Source organism: Ictalurus punctatus, chromosome 2 (genome assembly GCF_001660625.3).
Source record: "Ictalurus punctatus breed USDA103 chromosome 2, Coco_2.0, whole genome shotgun sequence".
Lineage (NCBI taxonomy): Eukaryota > Metazoa > Chordata > Actinopteri > Siluriformes > Ictaluridae > Ictalurus > Ictalurus punctatus.
The window spans coordinates 13,199,561-13,224,013 of record NC_030417.2 but is presented as its reverse complement, the minus strand read 5'-3'; the positions used below and the strand labels follow the sequence as shown (position 1 = coordinate 13,224,013).

Here is a 24,453-nt window from a genome sequence, read left to right as displayed (position 1 = left end):
CAACCAGAAACTAAGGAAAACTAGTAAAAAACAAAAACTAGGAAATATGAAATAGAAACAGTGCATAAACCAAACAATAACTATACTGGCTTTATTAGACTTCTCTGGCCTCTAACTATCCAGTATGTTAAACGGTGACTCAAAAAACTTCACTGGAGACATCAAGTCCTTTATGAAGTTTATGATTCAACTGTGAAACTGCAAAAATATACAAAAGATACAATCGCTAAGTATGAAATTGAAAAATTATCAGTTGACAATAGTAAGGACAATTAAACCAGAAAATATGCATCATAACATTTACATAAAGGTAATATTCTTACATATATCACACAATAAATTTAACATTGTATACTCACAAACATTGCATCTAACAGATGCAAAGAAAGATTTTGGATGAGTCATGCAGAGCAGCTACCACATTCTTCTTGCTCACCGCAGTACTACTGGAACTTCCTGCTTCCTGAACTAAGAGGCTGTCTGTCTCTGCTTTTAAAAATGTATTCATTATTTACAGACAGGACACAGGGAAACAATCTCAAGGAACAAGAAACACTAGGGAACTAGAACAACTGGAAATTAAGGAAAACTAGGAAAAACAAAAACTAGGAAACACTAAATATAAACAAACAGTGCATAAACCAAACAATAACAAATGTAAGAAAAATCAGAAAAGCAAACATGACCTGAATTGATGCAATGCTCCAGCAGCTAAGGAGAAAAACCAAGAAACTTAAATAGAGCACTGATCAAGCAGAAAATAAACAGGTGAGCATGGTTACAACAGGAAATAGGGGAGACAACAGACATTGTTCTACATGGGGAACAAGGGTGGTCTTTAGTGGTCCAGAGTGAAACTTCCTATGGGGGGCCATGACATTTTTAGGTAATATTAAATTACTTCAGGAGAGAGGGTATGGCTTAAAATGATTAACACCTTTTCAGGTGTGCTTGATTATTACTCAGTTTATATACTACAGGTAGAATGAGCCAAAGAGATCTAACTGACACTAAAAACTCCAAAATTGTAAAATACCTATCATAAGGATGCTTCATTCTTCAGATTGGCAAGCTATAAGGCGTGACCAGTGGAGAATAAAATGCTTTATTGATAATAGTCAGCAGAGTTGCAAAAATGTACGGAGAAGAAAAGGAGCAAATTGACTGCAAAAATCTTGCAAAGAATTGAACATGAAGCCACCAGGAACCCTGCCACCATTTTCCAGAACTGCAATCTACCTGAAGTCTCCCAAAGTACAAAGTGTCAACTGCAGTGCTAAAGTAAGGAAGGCTGAAACACAACACAACCCCAACTTAATAAGAATCATATGCTGAAGCATCAGTATTAGACCAAGAAACATCTGAAGACTGATTTTTTTTTAAAGGTTTTATGGACAGATGAGATGAGAATGACCCTTGATGGACCAGATACATGGGCCCATGGCTGGATCAGTAATGCAAATTAGGACTGCACGATTATGGCCAAAATGAAAATCCCGATTATTTTGATCAATATTGAGATCTCGATTATTTATCACGATTATTCATAGATTTTAAGGAAAACATATTTTTATTGCACTTTCACATTTAAATAAACAGACTGCTACTTTCACCTCCATGTTATACTATATTCCTGCTAATGTACAAATCTTTAACAGTGTTTACAGGAGGAGAGACGCAAGTCAATTTCTTTTAGGAGCACTTGTGTTCCTAAATTTTTGTAATTAGGATTTAAATTTTTTTTTTTTTTTTTTTTACATTCTTTATTATTATTATTATTTTTTTAGACATGGTAACATTAATGTGCCACAATATAAGTAAATATAAGTAGGCATGAGAAAACTTGAGCTGGGCAGTTATGACACATAGTGTGAGCCAAGACACATTAATTTGCCTTCTGATAAACTAAATTTAATATTTTCAGTTAATTATACAGACTATATGCAAAAAACCAAAAAAACAACCGTTAACCTGTTCCACCTTGTAAGCAAATACAATAAACCTCAATGTTCAGTCTTTGAAGTTGGCTCCTCTTAAATATATTTAAAGCTACACTATTAGACATTTTTATTAGACACTGTCATGGTTCTGGGCTGGAGTCATTTCTCAAACTGCTCTGTGTATATTGTGTATATATCTGAATAATCTCATATAAGATGTGATTGCTTGAATTCATTTACCCTTCAGATGCAAAATGCTTTAGTTTAATGGTGTTCATTACTGATGCCCCGATCAGGAATTTTACGACCGAAACCGATCCAGATACCAATCTTTTTTTGTTTAAACTCTAATCAGGTCTGTCATAAACAGTTAAATACAAGCTCTCTGCTCATGGTCACTGTTAATTGAATTAAAATAATAGCAATGAGAAATACTGTTGGTTAACTGATAAATAAACAATCATAAAATATTTAGTTTTAAATAGCTTAAACAATAAAGAGTCCTAATTAAAAGCAAACTAACACAAGCATGATCCATATTAGGAAAAAGGCTAATAGCTTTCTAAGGAGATAGCTTACTAAGCTTGATGTCAAATTGATATTAAATGCAACCCATAGCAATTAAACATCATTTAATTTATAATTTTATTTATATTTAATGAAGTTATTATAATATCTATTTTTTATATTAAATTATTTATTTCTAACTAAGCACATTTTCTGTCTGTTTGTTTATCAGTTGTTCCTTTTAAATCAGTTATCCAGTACAGTGTTGCCATGTCTGCTGGTAATATTGTGTTTGGGGGGGGGGGGGGGGGGGGGGGTGAATCAAAACATTAGAAACTGGAGTTGACTTTTCTAGTGATATCTGGCAATCCTGAGTTTATATGAAGTGAATTAGAGTTAGTGAAGGAGAGCGGCAGCGTACTGTATGTTGTTTACAGACTGAACATTTGCTACTCTTGATTATGATTGGTGAGGGATTATTTAATAAAGAAGTTTGAATTAAACCCACCTTGTAACATTAGCATTATTCTTAATTACTCCGCGCGAAGCCACTGTGTCTACATGAGCAGGTGCAAGTTTAGGCCATTTTGCGGGATCAATAAAAGATGGAGGTTGTGAGATCGGAAAGTTGAGAGAAGCAGATGATGTACAGAGTTACTCTCTTCATCATAATGGCTTCTCTGCAGTATTTCCACACTTGTTCAGTTGACTGAGGTGATGAAAAGCAGTGTGAAAGTAACTGTTGTGCGGTGTAGATGCATTTTGGACTTCCTGTAGTTTTTATTCCGATTGTATTATACAACTCTGAACAGGTCACTCGCACCGGGGCGAATAAATATTTATTCACAGTCGCACAAAATACTTTTCAATTGTAAATGCGAGTGAAATGGTTGCACTGTACAGCTCTGAGTTTATCTGCAAAGTTTTTTCCTGTTCGGCGTGATGACGTTTAATGTCCCTGACAACCTCTGTAGTGCCATTTAGTATAATGTTAGTTTCATGACTTCTCCTTGTGCAAAGCACTGAAGCACGCAGCGAAGCTGGCCGCTCGAATGCCAAAATGCTAAATCCGTTTCCGGGTTTTGGCATTACAAAATGACGTCATCCCTGCGCCATTCTATGGCGATTGGCTGTAAGTGTACGAAGCGCTTGATTTAATCTGCAATGGAGTTTTCTATGAGCGGAGGACGAAATTTAAACGTTAATAAGTGTTCATTTAATTGTGGGCAGTCAAAATCGTAATCGCGATCGATATCCAATTAATTGGGCAGGCCTAATGCAAATGGGACACCAGTTTGAATCAGGTGCCAGCAAGGTGATGGAGGGGTAAGTGTGTGGGCTGTTATTTTTAAGGGTAAGCCTGCTGGACCTTTTCAGGTTGAAGGGCTAACTGAAAATCGATTCTGAAAACTAATGCCATTTTCTGGAAGATTTTTCTTCAAACAGTGGTATGGGAAGAAGTCAGCAACATTCAAGATTTATGCAGGACAATGCTCCATCACATGTGTCCAAGTACTCCACTGCTTGATTAGCCAGAAAAGGTTCCAAATAAGCAAATAATGACCTCGCCTTTCTTCACTTGATTTAAATAAAGATTTAAATTTTGTAATTATAGATGAAAATACTAATAGCCCCCACCCTCCGCTGTTACACAAGTTTATAATGGCCAACTATTGTCAAGAAACACAATGCTTGATTAATGCTATTTGACTGGGAGAGCACAAGTAGCTTTGAATGTGAAGAGAAGCACTGAACAGCAGACTATATTGCATTGCTGGTTAGAGAGGGACAGTAAAAAAAAATATAAAGCGTACTCAGAAGGAGGCAGGATAATATGGTGTATTCTAACTGACGACATTTCACATATATATTGTAGCTAGCTAGCTAATTCATTGCAATTTATCCATAACTATTAATATAACAAGTTAGAGAAAAAGCCTTGCGATGTTAGCTAAATTTTATTTTTATTAAAATAGTTTATTATCAACAAAAAGGAAGTTCACACTGTGCACTACAGTGGCATGTTAAAATCTCACAATAAGTGATGTATATACGTTTTAAACAGTTACAATTTGCATACATTTGGACTGTAATTATGCCCTGTGTAATTTGTTTTAATGAAACAATCATTTGATCATAAATGCTTGTGGACGTAAGGTAGATAGATTGAAAGATAGATATGCAGAGGGAAATTGTCTACTGGCACTGCAATATAACAAAGCTTTTTCAATGTATTTAATTTAATAAATAAATAAAAAAACTCAGATAGCATACCCATTCACACTTCAATTCAACCCCAACCCCCCATTACTATTCTTTTATTGGTTTTGATGCAAAATAAAGTTTGGGATTCACTCATAGCATTTTATCTGTTCAACTGTAAAAAAAATCTTGAGGAATACTAATTGCCTAATAATTGTACATGCAGTGTATATACACTATATGGCCAAAAGTATGTGGATACCTGACCATAACTGTCAAGATACTAAGCAGAGTATGGATGCAAGCGTGGATTTTCAGACATTTAATAACAAATTAACTGCTCATTAACTAGGAAGTGACTACAGGTGCAGGTGGTCATGTGACTGATGAGTGTGGTGCAGTGGCTGCTGGGAACTAGAGTCCAGAGTTCTTTCCCTGATACATGGAACCCCCTGTCAAGGGTGCTTCTCCAAAATACACTCAGGAAAGCAGGATGGTAGAACAACAACCTCAGCCAAGCAGGTAGGCAGAGTGAAGACCTCAGCCGAGTAGGTAGGCAGAGCGAAGTCCTCAGCCAAGCAGGTAGGCAAAGCGGCATCCTCAGCCTCAAAAAATAATATTTTACTATTGTAAAAAATACAGTTTTTCATTAAAATTTCAAAATAACAGGTTTTATTTTTTAGGTCCACAGACAACTCAAAAACAAACAAATATGCAACAAACAATAGGCAACGTTGCAAATAGAATTAATTGTGCTTTCACTTTGAGGTTGAGTTTCCACCTGAGCAGCATAAAACCTCTTCTGTTTGTGTGTGTGTGTGTGTGTGTGTGTGTGCGTGTGTGTGTGTGGGTGTGGGTGTGTTTGAGTGTGGACTCATCCAGCACAAGAGAAAAAAAAAGTCTGCCGAAGTTATATCCGTGCTCTTTCCCTCTCTATCTCATATGCCATCATGATAGCATGGTCATGCACTGTTCGGGCTGACTGGGGCACGTCTTCTTCGGGAAATCCGCAGACAGTTCAGTTGCCTTACTGAACATTCATGACCTTACATATCCTTTGTCTGTAAAAGGTTTTCCTTGTCTTACAGTCTCCAATGGGCCAACTCCAGTTGCCCCTGTCCACACTTGCAGCACACTTGCAAAACGCATGTCAAAAAATGTTATAAATTGATTTGCATTTTAATAAGAAATAAGTATTTGACCCCCTCTCAATCAGAAAGATTTCTGGCTCCCAGGTGTCTTTTATACAGGTAACGAGCTGAGATTAGGAGCACACTCTTAAAGGGAGTGCTCCTAATCTCAGCTTGTTACCTGTATAAAAGACACCTGTCCACAGAAGCAATCAATCAATCAGATTCCAAACTCTCCACCATGGCCAAGACCAAAGAGCTCTCCAAGGATGTCAGGGACAAGATTGTAGACCTACACAAGTCTGGAATGGGCTACAAGACCATTGCCATGCAGCTTGATGAGAAGGTGACAACAGTTGGTGCGATTATACGCAAATGGAAGAAACACAAAAGAACTGTCAATCTCCCTCTGCCTGGGGCTCCATGCAAGATCTCACCTTGTGGAGTTGCAATGATCATGAGAACAGTGAGGAATCAGCCCAGAACTACACGGGAGGATCTTGTCAATGATCTCAAGGCAGCTGGGACCATAGTCACCAAGAAAACAATTGGTAACACACTACGCCGTGAAGGACTGAAATCCTGCAGCGCCCGCAAGGTCTCCCTGCTCAAGAAAGCACATATACATGCCCGTCTGAAGTTTGCCAATGAACATCTGAATGATTCAGAGGACAACTGGGTGAAAGTGTTGTGGTCAGATGAGACCAAAATAGAGCTCTTTGGCATCAACTCAACCTGCCATGTTTGGAGGAGGAGGAATGCTGCCTATGACCCCAAGAACACCATCCCCACCGTCAAACATGGAGGTGGAAACATTATGCTTTGGAGGTGTTTTTCTGCTAAGGGGACAGGACAACTTCACTGCATCAAAGGGACGATGGACAGGGCCATGTACCGTCAAATCTTGGGTGAGAACCTCCTTCCCTCAGCTAGGGCATTGAAAATGGGTCGTGGATGGGTATTCCAGCATGACAATGACCCAAAACACAGGGCCAAGGCAACAAAGGAGTGGCTCAAGAAGAAGTACATTAAGGTCCTGGAGTGGCCTAGCCAGTTTCCAGACCTTAATCCCATAGAAAATCTGTGGAGGGAGCTGAAGGTTCGAGTTGCCAAACGTCAGCCTCGAAACCTTAATGACTTGTAGAAGATCTGCAAAGAGGAGTGGGACAAAATCCCTCCTGAGATGTGTACAAACCTGGTGGCCAACTACAAGAAACGTCTAACCTCTGTGATTGCCAACAAGGGTTTTGCCACCAAGTACTAAGTCATGTTTTGCAGAGGGGTCAAATACATATTTCCCTCATTAAAATGCAAATCAATTTATAACATTTTTGACATGCGTTTTTCTGGATTTTCTTGTTGTTATTCTGTCTCTCTCTGTTCAAATAAATCTACCATTAAAATTATAGACTGATCATTTCTTTGTCAGTGGGCAAACGTACAAAATCAGCAGGGGATCAAATACTTTTTTCCCCTCACTGTAGCTGCTTGAATCTGAGGGCGAGAGGTTACCATAGAAATATAAGTGGTTAGCCGTTGATTGGCGTCGTGACACATGCAGTGGCATGTGTCAACAACTTGAAATATATTATTATGTTGCCAACATACTGTTTTGCTTTGTAAGCTTATTATTATTCTTCTGAGACCCAAAAAATTCATTGTAACTCCTCCCAGAGCTTTCAAGCTACATGCAAAAAAACTCGGCACAGACCTTCACCCTGTAATGACTCGAGTTGCTATATCTTTTTGAAATTATCAGAATTCCAGAGTTCCTGGGACGGAAGCTCAAATTGGCTAAAATTCCCATTGACTTGCATAAAAAATTTCTGACTTTTATATATGGAAGTATAATAGTGCCAAATGTCCTCAAAGCAAAATAACATGTTGAATTACATAAATTGAATAAAAACATATCGCAATGACATTTTTCTGCCCAGCAATTTGACACAAATCGAAAAAAAAAACCAAAGCAATAACAATACTTGAATTAGTTTCCTCTGCACTTCATTGGGGTTGTATATTTTGATTGAAAACAAAATTCCAGCATTCAAAATTCAATGCACACATATTCACTTTCCTAAAATACAGTTCCAAAATATTCAGTTGTTAAAATACCATCTTCATTATTCGTAGGTAGTATTTCAACACATTATTTTTCAACCTCAAAAATTCAGGTCTTAAAATTTGTGTCTTAAAATTCAAGTCTTCACATCCGGGTCTCACAGGAAGAGCAATGGATTGCAGATACTATTATAACATGTTACTCTGGGCCGACCCCTAGTGGTTCATCAAGAGAAGATGAACCTAGCAGACTGACATAAGTTTGGCTTGACATTGGACCTTCGATATTCGCAGATATGCGCAAATTAAGGGACTGTCTCTAAAGTTACACATTGGTATACATGTTTCAACTTCAATAGCATTTGAAGGGAATGACTTACAGTCACAAAACCAATTGTAAAGTGTTCCTGTAGGTGTCAGGTATGATGCACACCTTTTAGATTTTTGATAAAAAGGTGTGCATTATATCTGACACCTGGATGAACTCTGATGGAAAATTCTCAAGGGGAATCTCTGCAAAGGATGGAGTCCTCCCCACTCTCCTTGTCCCCCTGATGCGGCGCTGACATTGACGGCCCCAGCACTGCCTCCCCAGCTGACACTGCACATATTCTACACCATGCCTCACTACTGCTGGACCCATCCACAAACATGTCCCTTACTAATGCCTGAAATGCTGCCCAATTTGTCCCAAGAATTAGTGGATAAGTGAGGCATGGACTGCTGCCTCCACTTTATGCTTTTGCACCTGGAATTCAATAATGATTGGTACCAGAGGATACTTGTCATCATCCACATGCATACACCTCACCTTCACTAACTATGCATTTTCCAATTCCCTGCATTGAATTAGGTTTTGATGGACAGTGGTCTGGTTACACCCACAGTCCACCAAGGCCTGATGTGTACTTCCCTATATATTCACTGACACAAGAGAGAAAAGAGAGACATTGGGGGGATGTCAGTAGGGAGTAAACCAGGTTTGGGAGGGCAGTTTTGGGGAACCTCTATTATGGGGAGATGGGACCGGGAGTGGAGTAAGAGAGAGAGTGAGAGAGCAGGGGGGATGGCAAAAAAGGGCACACAGGTCTGTTGTTCAGTAAATGGACTCAGACCTGGATGTGTATATTGTGAGGAATTAGCCCGGGGAAGGGCGGCGTACAGACCCACAGGAGACAGAAGGAAGGTTGCAGACGGTGCTTTATTGTGGCTAGGGTGAGGTGAACGTGTTGTAAATGGATGAGTGCGGGGTTTTGTGAAGGCGTGACGGCCGGCGGAGTCGACTCGTGGCGGAGGCGGGATTCCCGAGGCGGGGCGGGGGTTTTCCCGGGCCGGCGTCCTCCGTGTGTGCGACTCTCACTATCCGGCGGTCTCGTCCGCGCTTGCGCCTCCTGTAGAGAGGGAGAGAGAGAGAGAGAGGGAGAGAGAGAGAAATTAGCGTGGGGCGTGAGGTTACCGTCGTGATCGGAGATTGCGAATCGCTGCAAACACGCACGGAGTCCGTTTTGACGCTGCGATATCCTCTTCCCTTTCCCGGCCGGAAGCGCGCCCTTTTATCCTCCTCCGTCGTCGCCTGAGTGGTGGGACTTCCCCGTTGGATCCGCCAATCGCTGGCCGGAGTCGCGTCAGTCCCGCCCTGCCGCGGCGGTCCTTCCGGCTGGCGGAATGTTCGGCAGGAAGCTGCCCACGTCGTGCCGGTGCGGCAGTCGGAGAAGGAGCGTTTTCCCTCTTGTGTGCGCCGGATCTCTGCCCGTCGCGACAATATATACAAAAATATCTTTATTTAACAATGCAGTATAAAAACACAATTCATTAAATTGGCTTAGCATGACTAAGCAGTCACATTTCAGTGTTTCCACAGGCTCGAACACATGAATAAACCACATAAACAAACTATAGAGTCCATTCACTGACATTTTGGTGTAATCAACAGGATTCGCAATAATTGGGGCAGAGACATGGCTCTATATTTGAGGTGTCTGCATTCTGCATCAGGAGAAAAGCACCAGCGTTGACAATGAGCTGGGAACTTATTGTTGGTGGGTCCACTTTGGATAAGGTTTCTTAGGCTGTGGCATTCCCCCAGGGTTGTGATGAGTGTTATTGGGCTTTGTGGTAATGGCGGGCTAACTGTAAAACTGGGGGACACTGTAGCTCAGTTTGGGGCAATTAATGTTGTTTTTGACTGGGATACCTTGTAGCTCAGTTAAGGGCAGGGAATGCTAGGAGCAGGGCCTGGCTGTTTTGCAAGGCCCTAACAGTCATTCTTCTAGTGCATCCTGTCCATTGTTCGTTGTTCCTCAGCCTGTTGATACTGGTGCTACATTGATGGAATGATGTGTTTTCTTTCCATCCCTTGGTAAGTGTTTGAAATGTAATGGTAGGCCCGTAGAGGGATTAATAAGGAGGTGCAGGCCTGTATGTGGGCCCGTCACTTGTTTGTCGAGGCCTAATCCATTGGTTTTTTTGTTCCCAGTTTTATATTGTGTTGTAAGAGGGTGAAATTTTGTTTGTGCTCGCTCTGGGGATTCTCCTGGAGAAACCTACATAGCAGTTGTCACATGCTATGCAATATCGAGATATTGTTGTGTCACTCATGTTGGCAACCTGAATCCGGTGAGTTGAGAGGGATGTTAAAACTGCAGTAAAATCAGTCAAATCAGCTCATCCCAGGTGTAGCTCGGGTTTAAGCCTTTCTATCTGCGTACTTGCATGCATCTTTTGCAGTGTAGTGTAGCTATGTCACTGGTGTCTGTAAGAACTGGGGGACCTTGTAGCTCAGTTCAGGGTAATTGGTGTTGCTTCTGACTGAGGGACCTTGCAGCTCAGTTTCAGGGCAATTGGTGTTGCTTCTGACTGAGGGACCTTGTAGCTCAGTTCAGGGCAATTGGTGTCACTTCTGACAAAGGGAACTTGTAGCTCAGTTAAGGTCAGGGAATGCTAGGAGCAGGCCCTGGCTGGAATCTTTCTCCTTGTCTGTGGATTAGTCAGGTAGGGGATGAGGCAGCTCTGTGACTGATTGGCCATGTCAGGGTTGGTCATTATTCTAATCCTAACTATTTTCCTTGGTTTATAAGGGATGTTGTTCTTTTTGGTTTTGTGTTTAGTCTGTTACCGCTGCATTTTTATTGTGATAAATGGAGCATTATTGGCTCTCTGCTGGTTATTTTATCCAGAGTTGTTAGTTACAGGAGTTGTGTGTTTCAGTCGCTTCCCAGTGAGTTGTGAACTGATGAATGAAGTGGTCTCTATATGTTTCAGTATGTGCAACACTTTTAGTAATATGATGGCGATCTGATGTGTTTGTGATGTGATGTGATATTTTAGCTCATATCTTTTTGATATTTTAGGTGAGCTAATGAGCCTGTCTGGGTGAATCCTTCTCTGCTAGTGCTGCATGGCTTGAGCTTTCAGTGCTGTTGCTTTTGCGCCTATATTTTGTATTTTCTTTTTTTTTCTTTCTGTTTCATGTTTTTGCTCTTTTGCCGTTTTGTTGCTTTTTCTTTGTTGTCTGTTATATTGAATTGCTTCATTGATTTTTGTTTTGCTTTGCGATGCACCATCTCAAACCTGGAGGTTAATTGAGGTCACAAGTCCGTTGCCCTGTAAGGTCACGCTGTTACAGCGGGCCAGGTTTGTTTGTATTGCGTCTCTAACTGTTGTTGGATTCTGGTGAGCCCCAGGTTTGAGTGGCTTGCTGTCTATGCATTTATTTATTTATTTATTTATTTATTTATTTATTGTGGAGTTGGTTATTTTGTGTATCTGTTTCTTTGTGTTATTACATTATGTTTTGTTTGATTCCAGGTGCTACAGGTGCAGAGTAGGTGGGCTATCAGCCTTTTGTGGTGGTGGTTCTCTTTATATGGCATGCGGTGTGTGAACCATTGTAGTGATGCTGTGAACGAGTGTGTGTTGAATTTTTTGGGGGGAGTAACCCAAGCCTACTCTGCTGCTCTTAAACCTGAGCCCTGTCATTTGTTTAAATTGTCTTTTTGGTTGGTGTCTACTTGGGCAGTAACAAATTGTGAGCATGTTGATTGTCCTTGAGTGTAGTGGACATCAAGTTCTGCATTTTTCTTAAAATATTTTTATCTGAAAGTATTTATTGTTGCTCTAATAAAGACATTTTGTAAGGTTATCAATGTCTCATGGTCCCTCATTGAGAAGTTGAACCTGTGTGTCTTTTAGGTATTTTCTTGGTATATATTCCCTGGTATATTTTCTTTATATTTCTTATTGTATTTATTTTTCCCTAGTGCCCTAGTGCCATATTTTGGTGTCCTTTTTATTTTTTTTTACCAACGGTATCCTTTAGAGAGGACTAGTTTGCAAAGGTATGTTTGGCATATTATTTAAATTAACACAGATTTAAGTGTTTGAGCTAAAGGGTACAAAAGGCAAATATTTAGACTCTGAGCAAACACATTAAAGAAAATTATCTCTGTTGGACTTTTATTCCAAGAGACATGTTTGTTTTTGTGTGCACAAATATGAATAGTGCCCCCAGTGGGTGTGATTGCATCGGGTAGTAGTGGGTCCTCAATGTTAACCCTGTCACATGTCTGCTGAGAACTATTTGGCTGACGATGGCCTTGTGTTTTTAAGTAATTAAATAAACAATATCAAAAATCCACTTACAGATTACGACATAGATGCACCGTACCAAATTTCAGCTTGATGAGACTTAAGGTTTCTGAGAAATCATAGCTCTGCCTGCTTTGTATGACCACACTCCAAACTTTGGAAATCACCTTAGAATAAAAATTTTAACAGCACCCCCACTAGCCAATGATAGGGAGATTGTATCAGGTAGTAGTAGGTAAATACCTGAACTTAACATTCAAGTTTCATGGCAGTAGCTCAATGTTAACCCTGTTAAATAACTGCTAAAATGTGATTGGCCAATAGCAGCCATGTTTTTTAAGTAATTAGGTCATCATCAAAATTCCAATTACAGATTAGAATAAAGGTGCACCCTACAGAATTTCAGCTCGATCTTTTATCATGTTTTGGATCATTATTGAGGGTCATAGTCTGGTGAGTAGTTTGACACCAATAATTCTGAAGAAGCGACAAAAATCCTAATACAAATTCTCAAAAGTATGTTTAGCATATTATGCAAATTGACTAAAAATCGAAGTGGGCAGAGCTAAATGGTTCTTGAGGCTTTTTTGTTTGTTTGTTTGTTTGGGAAAACCTAAGGAATTATGAGCAAAAAAATTTTCACTGTAGGTCTTGCAGTATTTCAAGTATGACCTAAAACATAAAACACTTTGCTGTAGTGCAACCACTAGGCCAGGTCAGGCTCATCTCTCTAGCCTGAGTAATGGGAGGAATTACTACGTCCGGCCATTTGTGCTTGGACCCTTAAAGAAGAAGTAGAAAGAAAAATCTTAACAATTGCAATGAGGTTCGAGTATCTTCAGTGCCTGGACTTCTAATCATGCTTTGAAGTTTGGAGTAAGTTCTGTGAATCCATAACAAACAGTTTCATTATCAAACATTTTATGAACATTCAAAAAGTACACTCCTTGTGCAGAAGTGTGAAATAGAATTCCACCCCAGGACTTACCTTTGATCAACAACCTATCAGCAGCACTGAATGAGGAGAATCAGAAACATCCGAGTTTGCGTTTTGAGTTCGAGTCACACTTAAGTCACATAAAGATAGACTTCAGTCTTTCTTAAAACTTGTCCTTTATGACTTCCAACTAGGACTCGTAAATAGTACCTTGTGAACAATAAGTCTTTCCATGCTTACCCGCACACGGTGTGTGTGAAACAATTTTTATTTGTGCGTTTGTAGTTGCTTTATTTCATTTATTTATTCTGGGCTGCAGCCTCCCCTGCAATATAGTCTTTTTCCAATCATCAACCATCAGGTTTCAGTAAGCTTGTGCCTACTGTGGCCTCAGATTCCTGTTCGTTGCGGACAGTAGTGGAACCCAATGTGGTCTTCTGAGTTTCATTGTTTTATTGTTCATTGTTATTATTTTTTGTTTAGAGACAAAAAGTTTTAAAAGAGGTCAAGACCAAATAGGGATTTTCATGTTGGACCTTTTATGTGTGTCAAAATATGTACTATCAAAACAAGGGGATTTTTAAGGACTTAAGTGGCGTATTTAAAAATATTTTCAGCCTTTTCTTCTATGAAAATAAAAATGAAATAAATATTATATTTCTAAAAAATATAGTTGTACCTTGCAACTGTTGATCTATTGTGTTTTTTCCCATTTACTGTAAACAATGCAGTTCTTTATCATTGCTGTACAGTTACAGTTTCCATCAAAGCATGTGAATGAAGTGGACGCTCTACTCAATATTTCATTCTCTGGGTGTGTGCTCTGCTCAATCACTCACAACCCAAGTGAACACTCCACTCATGCACCGCCCACACTCACTGGTAAAACAAAGTTCACTCAAATCCCGCTCTGACATGAAATTTCTCTGTAGTACAGACATGGACAAATTTGTTGTTTCCCTTACAGCTCATTGAAACAATGCTCATTCCTCCTGAAAAGTGACAAAAAATGAAAAGCAATTGTCTCATTTATACCTGCTGTCACGATCTCGCCGGCAGATGGCACTGTGGCGACAAAGGTGCACGAGTGGCTGCGGAGCGCGCATGCACGTGCTTGAAGTGCACATGGGCTAAGACTGTGTTAAGTGTTGCCAGCTGTCAAGAATTAAGAGAATGGTGACTGGTTATTTAAACCCCTCACGTTGCTGCGCATTTTGTGCGGTATTAAAGTAGAGAAAAGACTAACAGAGAAAAATACAGAAGAATAATGGTGCCAGGTGGTAATGTTACCACACCCTGTCTATTTTCCTGTTCCTTAGTTCATGCTAAAGTTAGATGAGTGTTTCCTGCCATAGTTAAGAGTGTTCATGCCATGCCTTAGTTTAAGGAGTGTTCATGCCTGAGTTTAAGGAGTGTTCATGCCTGAGTTTAAGGAGTGTTCACGCCTGAGTTAAATGAATGTTTCATGCCTGAATGAAACGAGTGTTTCAAGTCATAGTCCTGTTCTAAGTTTTGTGCTTCATGCCTCATTCCAAGTTTAAGGATAAGTGTTTAAGTTTCCGGTCCTTAGCTTAAGTCTAAATAAAGACGTCACTCCTGTGCTTACTTCCTGCTTGAGTTGTGTTTCATAACAGAATACCATGCCCACCATGGAAGTAGCAGGAGAGCACCTTACTGGGAGATGCCGGGACTACTGGCCACATTTCCAGTCCATGCACTTCCCACAGAGGTTCGCCGCTGAACTCCGTCCGGCAACAGCGGGATTGGGGAGTTACTCGTTGGAATTCCTCTGCAGCTGCCAGATTTATTTCTGCAGCCTGGCGGATCCCAAGCCCACTAAGAACCAGTGGATCGGGTTCTTGGTGTCCTGGTTTTGCGGCCCGGCCAGGAACTGGCCGGAGGAACTAGTGAGTACTGGGTCCCCCGCTCTCCATGACGTCACCCAGTTCGTGGAACTTTTTGTCGAAGAGTTCTACTGGCCAGGACATCTTCGTTGTCTGGAAAGCCCCAGCCTGACTCGCCCTTCCACCTTTTCTACAAGTGGAGCTCCAGCTTGAGACCGGTGGGGAGGTCTCAGCTCCGGAGCTCCAGCCCGAGGTCAACCTGGTGAATTCTGGGCCCCTGTCTGAGGTCAACCTGGTGACCTCAGAGCTCCAGCTTGAGACCTATGGGGAGGTCTCAGCTCTGGGGCTCCAGCCTGAGGTCAACCTGGTGACCTCTGGGCCCCCGCCTGAGGTCAACTCGGCGACCTCAGAGCTCCGGCTAGAGACCTGCGGGGAGGTCTCAGCTCCAGAGCTCCAGCCCAAGGTCAACTTGACGACCTTGGAGCTCCAGCCTGAGGTCAACTTGGCGACCTCGGAGCTCCAGCCAGACACCCGTGGGGAGGTCTCTGCCACTGAGGAAGCTGTCCCGCTGTCCTGTCCCGCCGAGGAAGCTGTCCTGCTGTCCTGTCCCGCTGAGGAAGCTGTCCTGCTGTCCTGTCCCGCTGAGGAAGCTGTCCCGCTGTCCTGTCCCGCCGAGGAAGCTGTCCTGCTGTCCAGCCCCACGGAGGACATCCCTCCAAGCTCCAGCCTCACGGAGGACGTCCCTTCGAGCTCCAGTCCTGCTGAGGACATCTCCCAGCGTTCCAGTCCCGCTGAGGACATCGCTCCAAACTCCAGCCCCGCGGTGGATGATGCCCCGAGCTCCAGCCCCTCTGGGGGTGGTCCTCTATCTGTCTGCTGCCCTGCGGAGGCTGCCCTGTTTCCTGACACATCAAAGGACAGATTACACAGGGGCCCAGGACCGCCGTTGGAGGGGGATTCTGTCACGATCTCGCCGGCAGATGGCGCTATGGCGACAAAGGTGCACGAGTGGCTGCAGAGCATGCACATGCTTGAACTGCGCATGGACGCTAAGATTGTGTTAAGTGTTGCCAGCTGTCAGCAATTAAGAGAATGGTGACTGGTTATTTAAACCCCTCACATTGCTACACACGTCACACGGTATTAAAGTAGAGAAAAGACTAACAGAGAAAAAGATGGAATGATAATGGTGCCAGGTGGTAATGTTACCTTAGTTCATGCTACAGTTAGAGGAGTGTTTCCTGCCATAGTTAGGAGTGTTTCCTGCCATAGTTACGAGTGTTCATGCTGTCGTTAAGAGCATTCATGTCTTAGTGTAAGGAGTGTTAATGCCTGAGTTAAATGAATGTTTCATGCCTGAGTGAAACGAGTGTTTCAAGACATAGTCCTGTTCTAAGTTTTGTGCTTCATGCCTCATTCAAAACTGTTTTATTTAATTAGTATTACACATTTCTTCAGTCTTGTAATCAGTCATTCAGCCTATTTAAACAGAGAAAATGTCACTCGGTTCTCATTCATTGTGTGCACCACATTGAACATGGATCAGAGAAAGCAAATAGAGAGTTGTAGAGTAGATCAGAAAGAATATTATAGACAAGCATGCTAAACATAAATTCTATAAGACCATCTCCAAGAAGTTTAAGGTCCATGGGACTGTAGGCAACCTCCCTGGACGCAGCCGCAATGATGGGAAATGCCTCCCATCATTTTTGTCCATGCTATTTTCACTTATTTTATTATTTAAAATATTCTGTTAAAAAAACAAATCAAAAGGTTTTTATTAAATAATGGAATAAACACTGATGGATGCCAATTACTTTTGTCAGTTTCATTTTATTTCAGAGTTTTCATTTTTTTTTTTTTTTTGTGAAAGGGTACCAATAAATTTGTCAACGTCTGTATGCTTGTTTCTGTTGGTAATACATTGCATAAATAAATGTCTTGATTAAAGTAGTATAAAAATATTTGATATTTGTTGTCGACATTCTGTTACAGGCTGTGCCTTTTATTCATTTTATTAATTTATTCACTTTTATTAAATTAAATTGATTCATTTAACCAGGGTTGTTAGGTGGACTGTTAGTCAACCAGGGCTGTGCCCAGATTCTTCTTCAAAAAACTTTTAAAAACATACTTCTAAATAGCTTGCTTCTGTGATTTTTTTTTTTTTTTTTTTGCATGTGAGGGCTAATTGATTTAAAAATGTTTAAAATTGGACAAAATGTTGGCCCCACATCACATTTCAATTTATATTAAGCTAAACATTCATTAATTCGTCTTCACTAACCACTTTTTCTTGGTCAGGGTCACAGTAGATCTTAAGCTTATCCCAGGAACACTGGGCATGAGGCATGAATAGATCATTAATGAGACCCCATTCATGTCCATTCTTATAAAAAGGTGAGGGTAATTTTTTGTGAGTTTTATTAGATTACTGTAACCAAGAACAGCTACCTATATGATATGGAATGAATCCAGCCTACATAACATTACAACGAAAGGTATGTAGTAAGAATGAAACAATTAAAGGTTTATATAGCAACAAAGAACAAATGTTGATAATGGAAACCATCCTATAGAAGAGAGTCTCCTTTGCAAAATATACAAATCATGTTGGTGCTTTAGTATGAATAGTGCTTTACAACATGGTGCATTATCATGTTGGAAGGGATAGTTCTGCACTGGGTAAATTGTGGCCATAAAAGGATGCATGTGATTAGCACTGATACTCAGACAGGCAGTGGCATTCAAATGATTTTGTATTGATCTTAAAGGACTCAAGCCTTTACTGTCGACACAAGCCTGGTTGAGACCATGGATTATGTTGCTGAAAACAAATTCTGACCCTACTATCTCCATGTCACAGCAGAAATCAAGATTCATCAGACCAGGTAAAATTTTTCCAGTCTTTAGCTGTCCAGTTCCAGTGAGCCTGTGCCCACTGTAGCCTCAGATTCCTGTTTTTGGCTGACAGGAATGAAACCCAATGAGGTCTTAAGCTGTTGTAGCCCATGCACCTCAAGGTTTGATTTGTTGTGCATTTTGAAATGTTTTCTGCTTTCCACTGTTGTAAAGAATGATTATTTGTGCTGTAGCCTTCCTGTCAGTTAAAATTAGTGTGGCCATTTTCCTCTGAACTCTTTGATCAACAAGTTGTCTTTGTCCTCAGAACAGCTGCTCATTGCTGTTGCTGTTTTCTTTTGTTTGTCTGTGTACACTTTTTATCATATGAAAATCATAGTTTCTGACATACTCAATCATGTCTGTCTGAAACCAGCAATGATGCCACAGTCAATGTGATTGCATTTTTGACTGTGTCAAAAATGTTTGAAGTGAACATTAACCGAAGTTGAACTGTATCTGCATGATTGTACACAGTGAGCTGCTGAGCAGCAATTTCATAGGCTTATTGGACAATTTGCATATACATGCATCTATATGTGTGTTCTTAACTAAGTGGCCGGTGAGTAAATTTTAATTTTAAAAAATGCACATTAACTGCCTGTTCACGAGGTAAAGGGAAGTAAACCATTAACATAAGTGAAATAAGTAATGGCACTTTAATGTGATGTGCAATGCAGACAGTGATACTGGGAAACCAGTAATTACAATTGACAGTGATGTTGTGCATCACTGTAGTGGATCACTTCTACTGGACGTAGAAGATCTAGAGATCAAGATCTCTTTCTTTCTGTTTCTCTATCTCTCTGCAGGAAGAAAGCAAGCAATTCTTGGCACGACAGAAGTCTAACTCTCAATCAGACTCGCATGATGAAATTTCTCCTCCTCCTCTAAACCCAGTGGTGAAGGCCAGACGCAGGAGAGGGGGGGTCAGCGCAGAAGTCTACACAGAGGAGGATGCAGTCAGCTATGTCAGGAAGGTGAGACACACACACTTTCACATGAAATCAATCTGCTACAAGTTGGACAATTGAGTACAAAGTTCTAAATGAGTGCTTGATTGGTTGATAAGCCCAAATGCCCCCATGATCAGCCCATGGGCTCTATTTTTGTGCAAGTGCAAATATAACTTGCTGTTATGATGCCACAATTACAGACACATACACACAATGCTAAAGCAATGTCTTAAGTCTTGTCTCATTTATTAAAACCTGGTTTTGTGGATGTACAATATGTCTCACCATATAAATAGGCTACTTTGCCCAACTACTAAATACAACTAATTTGTTTTATCAATGACAAATCAGACAAAAGATCTCACCTGTAGCTACTAAAGATGAATCAGAACATTACAGAATTTTAACGTCAGAGTACTTAAAGTCAATAAAATGTGTAATTAAATACTTGATTCACCAAACTGAATGGGTGTAATGAAACAAGGAATTAACATATGGGTCAATCTGTCTCAAGTTGTCTAATAATTGCTTGGTTTAACCAGGACAACCATTTTTGTCAACAAACGTTTTGCACATTCTTGTTCCTTAGACTTAGAACTTAAGTCCAAATATATTGCTCAAGATTGCTCACAGTTCCACTTTTAGGATGAGTTTATAATGGGTATCATGATATGGCGGTTGAGATGGATGCAAGTGCAGAATATACATGTTTAATAAAGAAAAATACAAACTACAAAAAGACACTATGACTTACAGGCAAAACACTGAAGCAAAGACTAAACATAATCCACAGAACAAAACACAGCAACAGGGATAAAAAAAAAACAAACAAAAAAAAAAAACGTAAGACAAGGAAAGCGGTGCAAACTGTGGCTATATACGAGTGCTCGTTAAAAGAAACATGATTCAGGTGCAGGTGGTCATGTGACTATGATGCAGTGGCTGCTGGGAACTGTAGTTTAGAGTTCCTTCTCTGATTACATGCATGACAATGGCAATGGTTCAAGTCTAAGTCTTAATTTTTTCAGGGGGTATGTATAGTGTGCATGCAGAATATTTCTGCTTGAGACTTCTCTTTTTTTATGCAGGCGAGAAGTGCATTTTTTTAAAAAAATTCCCCTCAATTTCAGGTTGAATATCTCTTGTGGAGGACCAGATAAAAACCTGGAGTTTTCATAGAAATAAATAATCTATAGTAGCATTCTGTTTTTAAAAAAATGAGTTTGAGATTCCACTGGTTACAGAGATAGGGTTAGTATAAATTTTGGGAAAAGCCTACTTTATTCATTCATTTTGAGAAATGAACAGATGTAATATAAGCATAATAAATAATTCAAATGAACAGTATTTTACAGTAGTTATGTTTATAATTGACATATAATCGCTTATGAGTGTCATTGAGGTCTATTTTGGCAACAGTGAACCATGATCTATCACAGGGTTCTTCAAATCTGCAGAGTTTAGCTCCAACCTCCAAATTTACCCAAGGCTTGACATAAAAAATTGTTGTGTGGTTGTATTTCTTACATGTAAATTTGTTATTCACTTGTCCAAATAAAAAAGTTACTTGCCTGGAGAGAAAAAAGGACATTTCTTTTCAATTGGGGTGTGGTTTATATGCTTGGTCACATCATTCAGAAACACAACTTATCATATCACTGTTACGCTGACAAGATTTTTTTTCCCCATGTAAATTCAAATAACAGCTGTTCTCTGTCAAATCTGTTTGAATGTCTTTATGACATTAAATGCTGGATGGACATGATTTTTAAAAAAATTTTACAGCTAAATAGAGATAAAACTGAAATCATTTTTGGCTCATCATTGTGTTATGATAAGCAGACCAGTGCTGTTGTCAAAAGCAGCTTTTTTTCAGCTGAGATCTATTGCTAAAATGCAAGATTGAAGAAATGCTCTCTAAAAAGGACCTGGAAATGGTTGTTCATGCTTTTATAACATCAAGGTTAGACTACTGTAATTCCCTCTATTTTGGATTGCCTAAAACTGCTCAAACTGCAGCAGCTAGATTATTGACTGGCACCAGAACAGGTGAGCATATTACTCCTGTCCTTGCCCTTTACACTGATTGCCAGTCAATTTCCACATTGATTTTTAAAATTCTGCTATTCCTTTTTAAAACTTTACATGGACTTGCTCACCAGTACATATGTGATTTCCTTACCCTGTATACTGCCTGAAGATCTCTTTGATCAACCAGTCAACTATTTCTTTCAGTCCCTTGTTCATGTTTTAAAACCAAAGATGACCGGGCTTTCTCAGTAGCTGCTCCTAAGCTCTAGAATAGGCTCCTTTTCATATTAGATTTTCCCCCTCTATTACTATGTTCAAATCTTCTCTGAAGACGTACTTTTATTTGTTATCTTTTAATTCGGTCTGAGGGTGTAGAATTTTTATTTGTCTATTGGTATTCCATACTATTAAATGTTTGTTTTATACTACTTGTACGGCACTTTGGTGTCAACTTCTGTTGAAACCAAACTAAACTAACTAACTAAAAATAATTATTGAATATAATTTTAATTATCAGTGTTCTATCATAAAACCTTACTTGAGTCATTCAACTTTAAACAGCTCCACAGCAAACAGTGATGTGGTAGCTGGCAACAGCATTGTTGTGGTCATGGAAAGAAGCAAATGCATATATATAACTTTTAAAATCATGTTTGCCTTCATGTTGTGCTGGTGGCGTTTGCTTTTGTCATGGTACAGAAGTGTAACATGCTTGAAGGCACTTACCCCTTGACTAATGAACATGAGCTGTAATAGAGGAATACTTCTCACTTTTTAAAAATCACAATATATAAATATCAGCTACTTTTCTAGTTATATAGCAAATTGCTTTAAATTCACTAAGAGTTACATGTTCAAGCAACATGTCAAAGTTTCAAGTTTTAGTTGTCTAAAATTACGAAAGACTTAATAGTACATATGCAATAAACTTGATTCTCTGAGGCAGAAAACTTACACTGAGTAGCAATGTAGCTAGCTACAGTGTTTACAGTAACATTACAGCAAGTGTACGGTGCTGTGAAAGTGACCTGTCAAATTAATCTCTCCAGGTAGGGATGAATTTCCTCTCCCTTTTATTTTCATAACCTGTGTTAGATTCCGTGTTTTTTATTTTTTATTTGATGATTTACCAGGTGCTTGGCTGGGTTGCGGAGGTTTAAGAAACATTGCATTTTAGAACATGAAAAAGATGTGCTTAAAAGTCAAATCAAATTGTTATTGGGCAAGCTTGTTTCTAAGCACCTGTTTGTTTAAATCCGCACTTTCCAGATTTCTACTGTTACACACTCTAGACTATTTTTAGCAGCAGAAGAACGTGAACTTGGTTCCCTTTCAAAGGGTGTGACTAGTATATGAAGCTTGTGTAACATCATGCCTACTTATAGGCCTGCCGTGATCAGGTGACATGGCAATTAAGCAAGTCGCGTGATATAAAAATGGCACCTGTGAACTGCAATATCGGTCTTATTATCTTCAGTGAGACTGCATGTAGGTTGTTTGTGTAATGCTCACAAAAAGACTCTTCATTTCCTCTCTGTCTTTTCTAAAAAAGAAAGAAAAATCTCTTTACCTTTCTGTCCCTATGAGTGAGAGAGAATTCAGGAAGTGTGTCACGCCTTACTCACATTTCATCACAGGGGAGATGGATACACTTTCTCTGTGAAGTGTCTAGGGTTGGAGCACACCAGGGCAGCCCTTGAGAGGTCTACTGCCACAATCTACTGCCAAATGTGTCTCCATGGGTTCTGTCTACCATAGAAAATGGTTACCGGGTCCAGTTCAGAGCTCGACCCCCCGGTTCAGAGGTGTGCTCAATACAGTAGCTAGAGCAGAGCCTGATGTTAGTGCATGAAGTAAGATCCCTCTTGGACAAATGGGCCATAGAACATGTACCCCATTCCCTGAGGGAGGAAGGTTTTTACAGCCATTATTTTGTGATCTACAAAAGAAAGAGGAGTATGTGGCCAATTTTACACCTGTGTCATCTAAATCATACTCTTCAGACATATAGGTTCAAGATACAAACGCTCAAACTTATCGTTCTACATCTTCAGTTCGAGGACTGGTTTGTGACAATAGATCTAAAAGACACATATTTCCACATAAAGTTATCAACCAGTCACCTGACATTCCTGAGGTTCGTATTTGGAGGCAATGCATACCAATATCGGATTCTTCCCTTCAGGCTAGATTTATCCCCTTGCAACTTCACAAAGTGCATTAATGCCATTCTGGCTCCCTTGCAACTTGATGGCATCCATGTACTAAACTACCTAGAAGACTGGGTAATTCTAGCACGATCCAGGGAACTGGCGATTCAACATTGAGATGGTGTTCTTACCCACATGAAGGGCTTAGGGCTCAGGCTGTACCTCAAGAAAAGTATGCTTTCTTCAGTGCAGATGACAGCTTTTCTAGGGATTATAAGGGCATTTCTATCCCCTACATGCGTAAGGTCAATCCTATCAACATTGAGCAAGATAAACCTGGATCTGGGCATCCCCTCCACCCCCTCCATATGAGAGACTCTTGGGGCTTCTGGCAGCAGCAGCCAATGTCATACCATTGGGCCTATTGCACATAGCAAGTGCGTTTCAGTGGTGGCTGAAAAGTTGGGGGTTTCGTCCCAGGACGAAACCTCTGAGACTAATCAGTGTCACGCAATGATGCCTACATGCACTGAGAATTTGGAGGTGTCCCCAGTTTCTAGCATCGGGTCACTTTCTAGCGGCGTGTCCTTATCAGAAGACAGTAATGACAGACGCCTCCCTCATGAACTAGAACATGGTCTTAGATGGCTGTCTAGCTCACGGTCTCTGGATCGGCCCTCATCTGATGTGGCATATAAATCGCCTAGAAATGCAGGCTGTATTTCTAGCGCTGAAATTCTTTCTTCCTCAATTGAGAGGTCACCATGTGTTAGTAGTGACAGACAACACAACGGTGGGCTTGTATACCAACCACCAGGGAGGGTTATGTTCATGTCCCCCTGTTCAGGCAGGCACAACTAATTCTTCTCTGAGCAGAGGGAAAGTTTTTGTCATTGAGTGCAATGTACATTTTGAGCAACCAGAATGTGGGGGCAGACATCCTGATGAGGCAGGGGCTGAGGCCTAGGGATTGGAGGCTCCATCGACAAGTTGTGGAGTCCATATGGCGTAGGGTTGGCCAAGAGGAAGTGGATGTGTTCGTCTCTAAGGAGACAACACACTGCCCACTGTGGTTCGCCCTCACACCTCCCGCACTATTGGGGCTGGACGCCATGGTGCACACGTGGCTGAGGTTGCGTCTATACGCTTTTCGCTCTGGCTCAGACTCACTCTGTCATACCCTCAGTATGATGGAGTGGGTATACTC

The 24,453-nt window shown here is 40.5% G+C and overlaps 1 protein-coding gene across 3 annotated transcripts in view; it reads left to right on the top strand.

Moving 5' to 3' along the window:
- The window catches only part of LOC108258796 (cAMP-dependent protein kinase type I-beta regulatory subunit), a 75,047-nt gene that overhangs the window by 6,438 nt on the left and 44,156 nt on the right, over nucleotides 1-24,453 (top strand). For all 3 annotated transcript variants that reach the window (XM_017457726.3, XM_053687954.1, XM_047151812.2), the window contains exon 3: nucleotides 18,922-19,089. In XM_017457726.3, coding sequence (XP_017313215.2) covers nucleotides 18,922-19,089 — 168 coding nt within the window. The remainder of the gene's footprint in view (nucleotides 1-18,921; nucleotides 19,090-24,453) is intronic.